We start from the raw sequence: 16,945 nt of genomic DNA on the forward strand, positions 1-16,945 counted from the left end.
ACATAAAGTAAACCAGTATTTTGTAGAATATTCTACATTTCCTCAAGTTTACATTCAGAGCACTTCATGCAATATTCATTCCGCACGTACACCTCCAGGTGCCCTCACAATGTCGAGACATTATTCCAGCTCCTTCCATACGCGCCGCAGCATATCAGCGGCATATGTTTGGACAACTTTAATGTGGCATGATCATTTAGTGTTCTGAATGAAAACTTGAGGAAATGTAGAACATTCTAAAAAAAAAAAAAAACTGCATTACTCTTATGTTATATGGTTTCTGAGCAATAAATACTTGTAGTGGTACTGGGACTTTATGGACACCCTGTATATGAAACTGTATTTTTCAAAATACAACAGGCCTCTTCAAAAGCTCACTTAAAAAAAAAAAAACTATTGTTTGCATTTTGATAAATACAGTCCTTTATACATTAATGTGGCTTTTATCTCTTTAGCTATTTCCGATTACGGTACAGTGATGCACCTCAGAAAAAAAAATGAAGGGTTTTAAATTAACGTTATAATCTGCACTCAACTCTAATAGAAAAGTGGTGGAACGCAAATTGAGCAGTGTATGCAACATAAAATGGCATAATGTTATACCCGTTGCTGGCTGAAGGGGTTTTTGACACTTCATTAACCATTTCAATGGGTAATCTGTGGGCTTCAGTTTTAATTATCCATTTAAATGGGTTTATGTGTAGGATTCAGTTAAACGAGATCGAAACATTTTCTCTCGTATTGAAAGTATAAACAATTCAGTTGCATTCTATTGGCCATCAGCAAGTTTTAGAAAAGAATTACCCAATACTTGTAAATATTACATTAAAATAGGATATTACATTAAAATAGGTTGTTCCTTCAGGCATATAACATAATGTATAGGACAACTGCAAAACAATTATTAAATAAAACAATTAGAGCGATACGAATGACTAAGGACGATGTTTTCGAACCCGAATATGAACAAATTCTCCTGCTTTAATGTTATATATCCAAAGTAATTTGTTTCTCTAGCACATTTAGTAATGTCGTAATAGTTATTACGACAAAATGATTGAATGAAACTTAATAATGATCATTTGATAATAAAATTTGTTAAAAAGGAAGTGGTTTGTTTCCTCGAAGGCGAAAAGAACTCGCCTTCTTGTTATTGGTCCATGGCGGTCGATTTAGAAAGTTGTGCGTCTCGAAACAGTCGAGAAAGTCGTAAGATAAATCTGTTTATTGGATGTTGTTTGTGTATTTAATATATAATGTCGATATTATATTAACTTTAGAGCGATGATATTGCGGTTTTATATAGTTCGAGTTCAGATTTTTTTAGGCCTACCTATGTAGGTCACCAGTTCAGGCACGTCGAAAAGGACTTTGTATACTAAATATCTTCATGCCTTGATTAAAAAAAAAACTAATTTAGGCCTAAGCCTGTGTGGTAATGGCTTCTAGGTAATCTCCTCTTGGCCATTTAAACCTTAAAAGTCGGTCATGGTCAGCCGTGGCTGCAAATCATGCAATTTGTTATATACCTAGCTAGTAGACCTAGACCTACATTAATAGGGTAGACTAAAGACGAGATAGGCACGCTTAGGCCTAATTTTATATAGAAAATTAGGATTTACAGTTAATTTTTTCAGCATCGTGATTTGCAATGTTAGGTAGTCTCAAAAAGATGCATAGCCTAGGTATTAGCTAGCCTATGTTACTACTAGGTATGGAATTATTTTAACCATGGGCCTATAGCATTTGCATCAATTGCAATGCAGTTGTAGTCTAGGCCTAAGCTTATATACTATGCAAAGTTAGATGGTTCATGTCTTAAAATGTTTGTCTTATAAATGGACGAAGATGGTGTGGGGCCATTTATATGGATACCTATACCTAACCCAATCTTACCTTCCTTACCTATAACCTAACGTTACCCCTCTCCTAGGGTACTGGGTCCTGCCGAACTGGGTTAGCCTACCTCCCGCAACTTGACATAAAGTGCCGTCATTCTTAAGAGTATCGCATATTCTAATAGTGCCTTAGGCCCCATTCACATTGTTGAATTGTTCAATGTGACGTCAGAAGCTGGGAAGTCGAAACTTTTCCCGCTGTATCTGCGCTTCTAACATCACATTGAGGATAGATCGACCATGTGGACGGGCCCTTACCTTCCCTAACCTTACCTAGTGTAGGACAGTGGGTTCGACCTTCTTTTGTCTTTTATCAAGTTGGTGTCTTGCCAGTAGAGGCTCCTGCTCAAAATAAAGCAGCCCGTAAGTCAAATTATGACATGAACTTTATTGGTACAATATGGATATGGAAAACTTTATTAGCATGGACGGTACATACATCTAGATCTAACGTAAAATGCCATAAATCTGCCTAGTCTCCTTTTCACTACATATAGATCAGACAATTCTTTACCTGAAGGTTATTTAATATATTTTCCCCTCTTTATTTCCAGTGAAGAAAAAAAATTATCATTCAAATATTTCTGATAATGAATTTTAGTGTGGCAAGGAATTAAGTATCATATGATAGCATAACTATTTAAAAGAATAAAAATTATAGGGCTAAATGTTCTATTTCGTCGGAAGTACAGTATTTTTTACCAATTCAATTGGTGTCTTGGTGCAGACTAACCTGTTGAACAAGTTGCCAGCTTTTTTCTTTGGCTACAGTGCTGTAGCATAATGTCACAAACATAGCTTTGATCTAAAACCAGTTTGGTAAAATTTCAAAATAGCTCTAACCATATGATAAATTCTTTGAGAAAATGTTATTCCATCAAATATTGTAAGTACAATTTTAGGGCTCATTATATATGTTTTTTTTTTTTTTTTTTTTTTTTTTTTTTTTTTTTGCAAACTTGGAGGTAATTTCTGAGGCAGTTTTTGTGACGGTAGCTCATTATAGCATTTTATGGCAAATCAGTTTTTCTATTTCAAGTGTTATTATATTTTAGGCATAGGTTATTAAAATTATCACAGGTATGATAGGTTAATCCCTTTTGTTTTTTACTACTTTGCAGGTAGTAATTTGAAATACACTTGAAAAAGCATTTTAAGTATATTCATATGTCAAGTAGCTTTATGAAATTCTAGTAAAAATAATTTTCATGCACTGTTAATAAGAGGGTTTGGATGGAGGGACATATGGCAGTTTCTGGGTTTGTCAGACTATAATAATTTGGCTCGGAGCAATAAGCAGTTGTTTCCTTACGTGATTGCATTCGCCTCCCCTCTATTAAGGTTCTAGTGCTGTCCTTTTTCCCATTAGTATTACTAGGAGTAATTCACAATTGTAAAAAGTACTGCTATTACAGTACTTTTTCCAGAACCAATTAGGTTCGGGTAGTATTTTTCCATTAGTATTACTAGCAATGAAAGTACTGTTATTACTTTTCTCCAGATACCAGGTTCTAGTAGTTTTTTACATTATTTCTCACTAGCAGTACAGTAATTCAGATTTGTAAAAGGACTGCTATTACTTTTATCCATAGTATTACTAGCAGTACCATAATTCACATATGTAAAACTATTATACCTTATTCCAGAGCCAACATGAGCGACTGTCCCAACACCGTATCAGTGGTTCGAGGCTTGATAAGCGTCGTTTGGCAAGAGTATCACTCCAAAGGTCAGCTTTCTGAAGGTCTCCTCAACTCTCTGTACTGCATATTTGGCAATACCTTAATGAAGGCTTTCAAAATCATTGATGGTCAAAAGGTAAATTATTATTGAAATGATTTACATAAAGAAAATGTATTGATGTTCTGGTTATGCAATTTTATTTCAGAGAGATAAGGGATGGTAGGCAATGGTAATTGAGGAAAAAAAAGTGTATTTCTATAAATGGTGTTTGCATTCAACATTGTCCTTAAAATGCTCTCAAGTGTTGCTTGAAAGATGGAAAATAGGGAGTATTTTGCACCAATGATTTCTGATTAAAAGACCTTTTCCGGTAATGACACGGGGAAGTGTGATTTTTACATTTTATCTAATTCTGTACCCATCCCTCTGTTTCATTCAGGAATTTTTATGAAAGTTGGTCACTATCATTAAAGGCAAGTTTAACCATAAGCTAATTTGTATTGTCATAAAACCAACTCTTTAGGGAATTGAATGTGTATTTTAAATATTTTTTGTAGTTCCTGTAGAGATTACCCAGTACCCTACAAATTTTAGCTAATTTTCAATATCTCAAACATTTCATTACATGTACATGAAGTGCTCATTGAAAGTACTTCCTCCAGCCTATTTGCAAATTCATGTTTCTAGTCACATTATTTTAAGACACCAGCATTGTTTTGTGTATTTTATGATTTTTTAACCCACAGGTTACAAAAATAATATCAACAAGTGGACGATACATATTTCAAGTGACAGGAAGACTTGATACCCCTTATTATTGCCTACCTTATTCTGTGTTTTGCCAGTGCCCAGCATTCAAGTACCAAGTCATCAAGAAAAAGGAAACAATGTGTAAGCATGTCCTCGCTGCTTGGCTTTCATCAGCCATGGGGGTAATAACCAAAAAGAAAGTGTCTGATGAACATTTGAAGGATATTTTAGAGAACTTTGAGTAACTTAAAGCCATACCAAGAGAGACCATTTTTATAAATTGAAGCCATACCAAGAGATTATTTTTATAGGACTATTTTCATAGGCTCATTACTTGCCCATAAGGTTCATTGAACTTCACTTTTTCACAGCCAGGTAAGATTTTTATAAAAGAAGGAAATTTAAACTTAGTTTCTCAAAACAGCCTTTGAGTTTTAAGATCCATTGTTAGCTTTGTTTTTCTGTAGATTATTATTATTAAATTATAATAATTGTTGTACTAACTTGGCATGATGTAATCTTATATTATCAAAAGTAGACTTGAGAATAACAGTGCTAAATAATTTCATTACCCACCATCCATTATTTTCACCCCGTTTTATGGTTATAAAATTGCCTTATTACAAAAGTCTTTTGAGTATTAAAGTGTGCAGTTGTTTATTTTTGGGGTTTCAGCATCCATTCATTAAATAAAAATTGTAGTGAGTTTCATTAGTGAGTAGGTCACTGTTATAACAGCTTTATGCACTACCTACCTGATGTTTTTATACATAAAGGCAGGCTGATGTTTTTATATGTATAGGCAAGGAGCTCGATTCACTACCCTTTTTACCCCTCAGTTTGTGGAGGCAAATTGAAGAATCATTACCTATATTCTTGTTTTTCATTCAATTTTGAGAAACTTATTTTAGCTCAGCACAGGGGCTGCACGACTGTGTGTGGGGCAGGGGACACATCCATACTGGAACAGAGAGAGCTTGGGTTAAGTATTTAGTAAATGAGAAGGATTACACCATCTAGGCCTCAGACCCAGAGGTTGAAGGTTTGTTACCTTGTGGCCTGTTTCTTTCCCTTACAGGCTTTATCATCTTGTATATTACTGTTTAGTTTGTATAGTTTATCTTGTCAGTTGCAATCCTGGTTTGCCATCTTGTTTACAGCTCCTTACCATGCATAATTTCTTGTCACGAGGTCCTGGTTTGTGAAGTGAAGTGCTGTATTTAACGGTCACTTACATTTGGTTTACATTTAGAGAAACCAAGCTACTCCCCACACATTCCCTGAAAAGCTATGTTCCGCATTAAGTAAACTCCCTTTAGAGGAAATTATTTGCAGTCAATTGATCCTTGACATAAGGCTAAGCCATCCTTTTTGACAGAAGGATCTTGTAAAAAGAATTCTCCTTTGCCAGTTTACAATGGACTTCTCCCAATTAATTAGCAGACCTAGTTCATTAGGTCCTTATTAATCATTCATCTGCACCAGTTACAGTTGATTTTACAGTTTTTCAATTGCCACAGGCATCCGAGTAATGATGTCAAGCTAGCTTGTTGGATTAGAGGTAATTTTTATCCCGAAACAGTTCTGATCCAGTTTACTACATCCTTGACTTTGGTGGAACAACATCTGGAGGTTCCTTTCCAAATAGTTTAATGGTTTTGAATCTCCGTGAACTATAGTATAGAATTCTCCATTCTTGATTTCAAGGTTAGGTCTGCCTAGCTAGGAAGTAAACTTAAATTTACCTTTCAACATATCCTGTGGCCACGTAGTACGCATAGTAAATTATGGAACAGCCTTTTGTTTCTATTAAGCCCATTTCTTAGGGTGCTGCCTTATCCCTCAAACAAAAAACTGTACTATAGTGGGTAATTGTTTTATTAACGTATGTGCACTACCATTTGTGACTGTGGGGTCATCTTTGAGGCACTCCCTTTCTTGCCTGTGCTGCTTGTATTCAAGCCTAGGGCTGTCGTAATGTATGTACTGGGGCCTCTTAGTTTGAGTTGAGAGACCTTGATTTTGTTCAGTTATTTTAGTTATTATTCATCTGTATTGGAATGACCTATGAAAGGGTTGTATATTTTCAAATTGACTCCTTTTCTTTTTCAAATACAAGCTCTGTTGTACAGAAGCTTGTGCTTAAAGTTAACATTGTTCATACACGAACAACCCTTCAGTCTTAACAAAAGATTTGTCATTTTTTTGCCCTGTGAGAGCATACGAATATCATCAATAAATAATAAATCATTTACACCAGTTCTCGTTTTCCCCCAGGTTTCAAATAGGTCTTCTTTAGTGGATGCAATACTGTAAATTTCCAGATGACCTCTAAATAAATTTGTTCTTGGAATTGCCGATCCCTTTGGAACTATTATACACATCATGACCCTATTAGCAGTACCATTCTACCTGGTTGACTGCACTCCTGTGATGTAAAAGGGGTAGATATAAGTTATGTATGGCAGTATGACTCAAGGTATATTCCCTCATTTTTCCTTAAGGTATGGTAATATATGTATTACTTGTTGAGACACTGGGACTTTAATAGTATGGTTTCCTTATAAAATAATTAATTAAAAACAGGTCTCACTTAAAGGGTAAATTTATCTCGTAAATGAAATATGTACGCAGTATTGCATGTGATAAATCTGTTAGCATTGAATTTTTATTATTTTAAATTTTAGTTCTTTTCCTTACTGAGTAATTGGAAGATTCAGTAAAATTATGAAGTTTCATTAAACTGAAAAAGTGTTGGATACTGAAACACAAGTGATTAAAAAAAAAGTACAAACTTTATTAACAGTATTGCCAATAAAAAAAAAACTAGCTGGAAGACAACTTGCCATGAAACTTTGGGAAGACTGGTAACCATTTATTTTAATTTGCATTAAATACCAAGCAATTTATTGTTTATCTTGTCATTGAAATACTATTGTCAAGGCTTATATTTCGACATGAGACTCATTAGCTACACACAAGCAAGCTCACTCCTGTTAACAATCCTAATTACATCTGGCCTACAGCAACATTTCAGCTGAAAGGAAGCTTGCGACTGGAAGGTACCAATGGATTTTAAAAACAAATTAACAGAACTGTCATCCCTGCATCCTGATCTAGACAGAAGAGTAAGGCACCAAGTAAGAGCAATTAATGCTCAATCATGTAAGCCAATGGCTTAATCCATTTTACGGACCTAGAGTGCATTCTACAGTTACTTGCAACAACGTTCACATTTCCAGGGAGGAAAGTCCTGTCACGACTTAATAGTTTTTGTTATGACTACAAGTGCAATCTTTAAGCAGCAACCAACTATATCAATTTCCCACCATAACATCATATTCTCACAACTGATGCACAATGTTGGACCCGGAAAAGGCAGTGACAGAATAATTAGAGATGCAATTTTAAAAGATGGAAGAGTGGACTGGAGAAGAACAGATTTAATATCAAGAGCCAGAAAAGCATGAAAAGAAAAATGGGAAATATGCCATGTAGATGGTTTTTGTATGGTACTATATACAAAATGTTAAAAGACATCACAAAATGCCCAGGAACTGCAAGACATGGAAAAACAGAAAATAATGAAAAAAAATATAAATGAAACTTAAACTAGGAAGGAATTAAAACAGGAAGTGCACAAAAATAACTTGGCTATAAAGGGAATAATTGTATGTAAAATGTCTGTGAAGAGCAGACATTAACCCTCTTACGCCGGAGCGGTGAAAAAAATTTGTCTCCCGTGTGTCGGAGGGGTTTCGGAGTGAGCGCGGAAGCGGAAAAAATATTTTTTTCAAAAAATCACAGCGCGCTTAGTTTTCAAGATTAAGAGTTCATTTTTGGCTCCTTTTTTTTCATTGCCTGAAGTTTAGTATGCAACCATCAGAAATGAAAAAAATTATCATTATCATATATATAAATAATGCAATATATGAGCGCAAAAACTTAATTTCATATATAATTGTATTCAAATCGCGCTGTGCGCAAAACGGTTAAAGGTAACAAGTTACTTTTGTTTCGTTGTAATGTACACTAAATTGCAATCATTTTGGTATATAACACATTGTAAAACGATCAAAGCAACACAGAGAAAATATTATCACAAAATAATGCATGAATTCGTAACGCGCAGACGTAAACAAATATTTTTTTCAAAAATTCACCATAATTCTAAATATTGTCCTAGAGACTTCCAATTACTTTCAAAATGAAGACAAATGATTGAATATTACTATACTGTAAGAGTATTAGCTTACAATTGCAGTTTTCGACCATATTTGACGAGTTAAAGTTGACCGAATGTCGAATTTTTTTATATATATATTTTTATATGCAATTATTTCGGAAATAAGAAAAGCTACAACCTTCAAATATTTTTCGTTTTATTCTACATAAAATTGCGCACATTTTCATATATAAAACTCTATGAAATGCCTAATATGAAACGGAGCAAATATTCCGAGAATGGTACATACGTATTTCGGAGATTTGTGGCGGAGAATCCGCGCGCGGAGGGAAGGAAAGATTTTTTTTTAAAATTCACCATAAATCTAAATATTTTGCTAGAGACTTCGAATTTGTTTCAAGATGAAGATAAATGACTGAATATTACTAGACTGTAAGAGTTTTAGCTTACAATTGCATTTTTCTACCATTTCGGTAGAGTCAAAGTTGACCGAACGTGTTTTTTTCTATTTATCGTGATTTATATGCAAATATTTCAAAAATGAGAAAAGCTACAACCTTCAATTATTTTTTGTTGTATTCTACATGGAATTGCGCACATTTTCATATTAAAAACTTTATGTAATGGCTAATTTAAAATGGTGCAAACATTACCACAATCGCACGTATGATTTTTTCGGAAGAGTTACCGCGCGGACGTAAAGAAAATGTTATTTTTTTCAGAAATTCACCATAAATCGAAATATTGTGCTAGAGACTTCCAATTTGTTGCAAAATGAAGGTAAATGCTTGAATATTACTAGAATATAAGCATTTTAGCTTACAATTGCGTTTTTCGACCATTTCGGTAGAGTCAAAGTTGACCAAAGGTTGAAATTTTGGCAATTATCGTTATTTATATGAAAATATCTCAAAACTGATAAAAGCTACAACCATGGGTTGTTTTTAGTTGTATTGTGCATGAAATTGCGCACATTTCCATATATAAAACTTTATATAACGGCTAATTTTAAAAATGGTGCAAACATTACCACAATCGCATGTATGATTTTTTTCGGAAGAGTTACTGTGCGGACGTAAGGAAAAAGTTTTTTCAAAAATTCACCATAAATCGAAATATTGTGCTAGAGACTTCCAATTAGTTGCAAAATGAAGGTAAATGATTGAATATTACTAGAATATAAGCGTTTTAGCTTGCAATTGCGTTTTTCGACCATTTCGGTAGAGTCAAAGTTGACCGAAGGTTAAAATTTTGGCAATTATCGTTATTTATATGAAAATATCTCAAAACTGATAAAAGCTACAATCATGAGTATTTTATTGTTGTATTCTACATAAAAATGCGCACATTTTCATATATAATACTTCATGTAACGGCTAATTTACAATGGTACAAAAATTATGTCAAAGTGACGAAATAATTTCCGAGATGTGTCACAGATACTTTTTAGTGCGGCAAGAAAGAAATTCGCACTTGCGCACCTGCGTATTGATTGTAAACAAAACAACACCTTGATCCGTGAACTCCCAGCATCCCCCTAGGCGCGTGATTCAAGAGTTTTCGGCTGGTAGGCCTAAAAGTATTTTTCCGCGAATTTTTAAAAAAACTTTTGTATGTCGGCACCCGAGAGAAAAAATTTCGACGTAAAATACGTCCAGTCGGCGTTTAAGGGTTAACAGTCTGCCACTCAACAACGTGACTAAGATATCTAATAAGGACTTTCCCCACATCTAGCAAGAGTGTCTTGCAGACTTCCTATTGAAGAGCAATACCAAGAGAAAGGTTTGACTGCTCCTGTAAAAGTATGTCAATAAATCGTAAACTGATACAATGAGGAAATAGTGCTCCTCTGCTTAGGCAAAAACCTCCCCTACCAGGAAAGAGACTTGAATATTGTACCTCCCTGGTTCTGCAAGTAAATCTCAACATGGCAGTTCGACAAGGCACTCCTGAATGACTAAGGCCCAGGAAGGTGACAGACAACTCCAAGATGCACTTCTAATGTTCCATAGGTGATCACAATGTTTTCCATGAAAATTCAACAGATCCATTTCTGCACATCTTGCCAGTGCTTAAGCTCTATGATGTTTCCATAAATGCAGTATGGTGGCTTATTACCAACAAAATGGCTTTGAAGGTGGAAAGAGTTTGTTGAACAGACTACAGGGAACCAGCTGCTTCAAAATGAATCAAATGACTAGTCAGCAACAGCATCTGTGATGATTTCACCATAGGTTGTGGAGGGGATGGGTGCATAAAGGCCTAAATGGTGTCAGCGGCAAAAGTATGTCCAGGTGCTTCCACTACTCGCCCACTGAGGATGCTAAGACCTGTCAGTTGTGTACGTAACACATAGATTGCATTAGTCTGATGGAGAGCTGCTTTAGTCTGATGGAGAATCTCAAGATGCAGGACATGTATTATCATTCTTAGGTCTCTGGTAGGAATACGAAAGCTGGGTAGATGACTGCAGATCAAAGGGTTTGTCTGGTACTGACCACAGGAAGAAAGCAGCTGGTAGGGCACTGACCAAACAAAGAAAGCAGCTGGCAGATCAACTAGGATTGAAAAGCTGACTTGGTATACCAAAAGACTCCGATAACACCATAATTGAAGGTTTTCCCCCTACTCAAGGATCAGAAATTCTAAAGCACAAAGGTCAGGAATGAAAACTTTAGTTGTAAAGCCGTTGGTCCTGTTGCTGGATAACCACTGGTTCCATGCAATGTAAAAACACCGTTCAAACAAACAAAGAAACAAAACTTAAGTCTTACCCATCCCTCTTCACAGTCACATTTGTCTACGGGTAAAAGGCCTAACAAATATAAAGCGCACAAGCAAATCCTGTTCAAAATATGAGGTTACAGGCTACATCCACAGCTCGATCAAAAAAGATCCATCAGCTTATATAATATTAGTATATCTATTGCAGGAGCAGTCCATGGAGTAAACCAGGAGTGAAGGGTGTCTCCCCTGGGAAGACCACTACGGCAATGGAAAGCAATGGTTTTTTCGGGGAAGACTGCCATGGCAATGGAAAGCAATGTTAAGCCAGTGGCCCTGAAGACAAAGCAAAAGGAACCTCAAAGACAGCCACTAAGGAATTGGTTATAGGAAGCTCAAAGGTGATTTATCCAGATCTCTAAACTCTGAGTGACAGCTGAAGACCTTATGCAAGAGCTGAGATGGGTTCTCATCTTTAAATGGTGCAGACAACACACTATCCTTAGTGCTAGGCCTACTATGAAACCACCCAAGCACCAAAGGTCTAGGAGGAGATGTTTGTGATGAATCAGTACGTACTCTCAACAGGTGAGTTAGTGGTCAAGACAACTAGCAGATGAACCATTAATGTATCATAATGAATGAGTAATTGGGTGCCAGTCTGAGATGACAATTCTCAACTATGAGGACTCAGATAATGTAACGTTTCAGACTACCCTTGGAAGGGGGATGGACATAAGCCACAATTGCCAGTTAACCAGGAGAACATCATCCAAGACAATTGCAGTCAACTAGATCATCATCCAAGGCAAAAGTAAAAACATTAGAATTAGAGGACTAAAACAAATGACCAGGAGGGACATGACTGCAAGTGGTCACTAGTGACTGGGTAGACAATGAGGAGACCACAGTGTACTGAACCAGTTGACAAAAACAAAATGCAGTTGCAAAACCAGAGTAAAACCATATATTTGTTGCCTCCAATGAGATGAAACCGAGGTCTCTTTCTCTCTTCAGCCATAGTTAACAACTGTACTCTGCAAGTAAACTGAGTGTTGAGGAATAATTTTATAGATTAATATTCATATGAAAATACTTACTGGAATTGTTGCTGGTTTTGCATCCAGTATTATGAATGTATTTTTCTGTTCTAATTAGGTGTTACCAGTGTCCAGCAGAGATATAGATGAGGCATATGAGCAATTTGTCTTACATTCTACCAATGTTGCCAAAACGTCTTGCTTAGGACTATACTATTCTTCTAGAGTGCGTACATTGACCTTTCAAGGTCCTGATGGTTTCGTTGAATTTCAATACTGCGTGAAGCATAATGGTGCCACAGATATCATCAACCCATTGAATAAATGTAACCTTTTGGCAGATTAAAAGCAGAGGTGCTGAAGCACAAGACATGAACCAGGTGTCTCCTCCCTGATCAGAGGATAACTGCAGATGGAGAAGCCAAGCACACCTGACAGGATAAAGCTAGTTTCTGGCTGATGGTACCACATGTAACGGTGAATTATAAATGAAGAGTTCCAGGATTTGCTCCATATGGCTCTACCAAGTTCACCACTCATATCTGTAAAGGATAGATTATGGAGTGCATTAATTCACAGCTAAGGTCACATACACTTCCTAAGCAACTTGGGCTTACCTAACAAGTTTACTTCAAGAACTATCAGCACTGCAATGACCTTCTGGTGGTGCTTATAAAGTAGGTTCAGCAAGGTCAGTTTCTCCGAATGATCTATACTTTGCCAAGGGTTAGAACTGAAACTATATCCTGTTGCAAATGGAGACTGTGTGGTCAGGAGAAGCTGGTCTTTGGGTACACAGCCCTAGATGATTCTGATGGCCTTTCTCTTGCTTGCTGAATAAGCAAGCTTACTACCAAGGATTCAACTGTTTTACCCAGCTTAATAATTTCTTACCTTGACATACGAACAGAGATACATCGCAGGAAGACTACCGACTATAACCGAGGTAATGTTGAGGAGATAATTCCACTACAACTTGAAACTGTAATAGAAACCCACTGCCTGCAATCTGTCTTTCCAAACTTTTCTCTAGATGTTCCAAAAGATTCTCATGCAATAGACAAGTACAACTTAGCTTATGTCTTGAATAAAGACAAAAGCTGTTCTGAACAAGAGCCAGACAAAAGCCTGGAAAGCATCTCGATATCAAACATACTAAATCAGAATACAAAACTGACCGTTCTGTTCTGTAATTTGTTATAACTAGAGATATACTGTCACTAGCATCTAGATAAGAATATGGAGCTGACTAATACTTTGTGCCAAATAATCTAACCTATCGCAAAATAAAGTCCATTTTCATAAAATTATAATATACAAATGAACAAATATAATATACAATATTTGTATATGAATATCAAAGGCACTTTGTCACCAAACCAATGTTTCTCATAATAAACTCTGGAAGCTTTCAGCAAGACAACAAAACATTGACCCCTTGCCTTTGTTTCATAGAAATAGGGATGTCCACAATTATTTTATTCTAATATAGTACTAGTTCTGGGCGATATTACCAATAATAACAGACCACTTAGATTTTACAGGTTGGTTCAACAAAAGGTAAAGATAAGATCTAGGCTGAAATCTCTAAAGTGGAAGCTGCAATGTACCACAGTAACATATAAAGATCATATTGAATTCAAAATTAAGAATTACAGTACTGTAGTGTTGCAAAAATTGTATTTTATGTGTACAAGAATAAAAGTTACTAAAATAAAAGCTTATTTTGCTCCCTCCCCCCCCCCCCCCCCCCCCCCCCCCCCCCACACCCCCCCCCCCCCAAAAAAAAAAAAAAAGTTAGATAGTAAAAAAAAAAACATGACAGAATTAGATTTTCAAAAGATGATAACCTACAACTATGATAATAAATTGTAATACCAGGCACAAAATCTTATGGTTTAAATGTATGTAAATAAAAGTTTCAGCAAAAAAGACGAGTATCTCTTGTACTTTTCACATACTTTGCAAAGCAACCAAATTATATTCAAATGCAACCATTTAATGACAGGACTTGAAGACTTGTAAATACAGAAGGAAGGTTTCGTAACTAGTTTGCTGAAGTGGTTAATACAGCATACAGAACCTCTACAATTCACAAATTTCCACACAATGACCTTATAGAATAAATACAAGAAAGCAGTTACAGCCAAATGCACCATGATGTATACAATGATATTTAAATATTGAACATCTTGCCAACTGATAAATGCACTTAACTCTCACACTATACTTTCTTGTATAATCACACATTTGTTTTAACTAGCAATCTTTAAAAAGAACCCCTTTACTAGAAAGATTTCTGTAATTCTAAACAATATTACCACTGCCTCTCGGGGTCATTCTGTCTTTTGCATTATGACTGGAAAGACTGGAAAAATTGAATGCATACTATAAAAAAAAAAAAAAAAAAAAAAAAAAAAAAAAGTTCCTTACATTGGCATTACCGATAAAGACAACACACAATCACACAATGCTTTAAGATTTTTAATAACATCCCTTTCATGTTTTAAGGTCTGTAGTTCAATCCAACTTTTTCTTGCATCAAATTCTGAATAAAAGAATGGTAAACAGAATTTACACTTTGTGATTTATAATGAAAGTCACTGGCCTGTTTTTATAGCTATACAAAATGATATTGTTATGATACAATAAAGTTTCATACATACTTACCTGGCAGATATATACATAGCTGACGACGGAGTCGATAGCTATGTATATATCTGACAGGTAAGTTGAATGTATGAAAACAGCAAATATGAGGAATGGACCTTTGATGATGAACTCGAGAAAATGGGTCACTTTGACCACTTAACTATATAACCTAAATTTAGTATGATCCTTGAATACTATCATCTTTGTATACAAATATTTACCAACATTTACCTAAAATTTACCTTAAAACCTGACACCCATGGTATTCAAAGGCAACTGTACAAGGGTGTTGAATTAGCAGATGCCCAGGTCACATACCTTCTACCTGTGAGGCTTGAATATTGCTCGAGTTCGTATGTTACAGGCACGTACACAAATACCCCTGCACCCATTAAACATAATATAAATTTTGACTGAAGATAAATATAATCTCAGAAATGTTAAGTTACTTCCAAGGTCTGAACATTACAAACAACATTCATAATATTATGAAGTACGTACATTAAATCTATATGCACAGATTGATACAGCCCAATACTGTATATTGAAGGCGTTTAAGTTAAACTATTCTTGGAAGAGATCCCAGAGATGTAGGGTCAAACAACCCATAAGCATTTATATTAAATTCTTTGGTTACAGATGCACTTTAAGGTTTTTAATACTATGGTATATTTTTGCATTCTCAAAATTTATCATAGGAAAAATTTTCAAGTTACCCCTTACAAAAATTAATGAAAAACACCTTTTTAATAAGTGCCTTCTGTCACAACAATAAAACAAATGAAAATAATTACAAAACTTTACACCTCATATTTTCCTAACCAATCGGATCAAAATCTATGCATGAAATACCTCTCCATAATACAGAGCTCTCTGTCTGTACATGATAAGTTTTATAAGTTCCTGTATACATTTGGTTATTCTGGCAGTTCAAACTCCAAACAACAAAATAATCGGTGAATATTCCTTATGCTGTACAAAGAAATTTTAAATTTAAACAACCATTCTTGTCCAAAATACAAACTTGAATTTGCCGTCAGACCATCCCATCCTGAAAACCTCCAACTGCTACATTTTCACAGATTAAATCACTACAGTTTACAGTATGAACATTTCTGAAACAGTATTAATTTTCTGACATTATTTATAAGCCTTATAACAAATTTATTTCCTTGGAGCAAGCATCGTTGATCCTACCTGCACTGTTGCTACCACGTACATACAACATAAACACAAAATTGTGACCATACAAAAGTAGTTTTTTTATTTAAAAAATTGTCACTCCACATAACTTGCAAGTTTCATGCAACAAAGAAGGTTACAGAAAGTTAAAAAATAAAATAAATTAATGCTCATGCCTCTCAAGAAATTATAATTTGTGAATTTATTAGTCTTCCTTAAGTATCCTCAAAACCAAACACATACTAGTTTAAAAGGGACAATTTTTATGAACTATGTGGAGACTAGGTTTAAAAAATTTCAAAATGTCAGATGAGTTGCTATTATGTTAGTGAAGGGGTAATGCCAATATCACGTAAATGTTACATGCTACGTGTCGACATGCTCTTTACATTCAACAAGATATGCTAAGCGCCAAGCATTGATTAAATGATCTTGGTCATCAATTTCCTCCTTTTCAAGTTTGTAAGAGTTACACTGTGCCTTATGCACTGCACAATGCACTGTAGATTGTAGTGTTTACGGTGCCTTTTCAGCTCCAGATTTGTTCCCTCTGGCTTCTTCATTCAAGCTGTCAAAACTTCTTGAACTTTACTTTAATTTTCACCTTATTGAGGAACCAAACTGAAGGGTAGCCCCAGGAAATTCTAGAAATAAAATTCAAAGGACTTGCTAAACTGCTTCATAATAATTTAAACTGCTTCATAATAATTAAGTAGAAAAGTAATGGCTGTTTGACAAACTACTGATTAAGTCAATCCTCTTGATTAATTGACACAAATTTTTATAAGAATGCAACTCTTCTTGTAGGGAGAACACTTATTTTCAACCTC

General features: G+C 35.2%; 1 protein-coding gene across 5 annotated transcripts; it reads left to right on the plus strand.

The window, feature by feature from the left end:
• The first annotated feature begins 1,065 nt into the window (after positions 1 to 1,065).
• Positions 1,066 to 14,019, plus strand: LOC135201711 (zinc finger SWIM domain-containing protein 7-like). 5 transcript variants are annotated; one of them, XR_010311592.1, is made up of 5 exons: positions 1,066 to 1,209; positions 3,545 to 3,716; positions 4,328 to 4,706; positions 6,609 to 6,835; positions 11,450 to 14,019. XR_010311592.1 is itself a non-coding variant. In XM_064230878.1 (3 exons), exons 2-3 carry the CDS (start codon positions 3,552 to 3,554, stop codon positions 4,574 to 4,576), a joined length of 414 nt encoding a protein of 137 aa, XP_064086948.1. In that variant the 5' UTR covers positions 1,066 to 1,209; positions 3,545 to 3,551; the 3' UTR covers positions 4,577 to 4,902. The 5 variants fall into 5 exon arrangements, 1 of the variants encoding a protein (XP_064086948.1); XR_010311593.1 differs by having other exon boundaries at positions 6,609 to 6,810; XR_010311594.1 differs by lacking the exon at positions 6,609 to 6,835.
• The last annotated feature ends 2,926 nt before the right edge of the window (positions 14,020 to 16,945 follow it).

Source organism: Macrobrachium nipponense, chromosome 28 (genome assembly GCF_015104395.2).
Source record: "Macrobrachium nipponense isolate FS-2020 chromosome 28, ASM1510439v2, whole genome shotgun sequence".
Taxonomy (NCBI): domain Eukaryota; kingdom Metazoa; phylum Arthropoda; class Malacostraca; order Decapoda; family Palaemonidae; genus Macrobrachium; species Macrobrachium nipponense.

What these genes read in the sequence shown, in the direction of transcription:
- LOC135201711 (XM_064230878.1), top strand. Translation starts at nt 3,552, where the DNA reads ATGAGCGACTGTCCCAACACCGTATCAGTGGTTCGAGGCTTGATAAGC. An exon ending in AAATCATTGATGGTCAAAAG is followed by an intron (nt 3,717 to 4,327) that starts GTAAATTATTAT and finishes TTTAACCCACAG; the next exon opens with GTTACAAAAATAATATCAAC.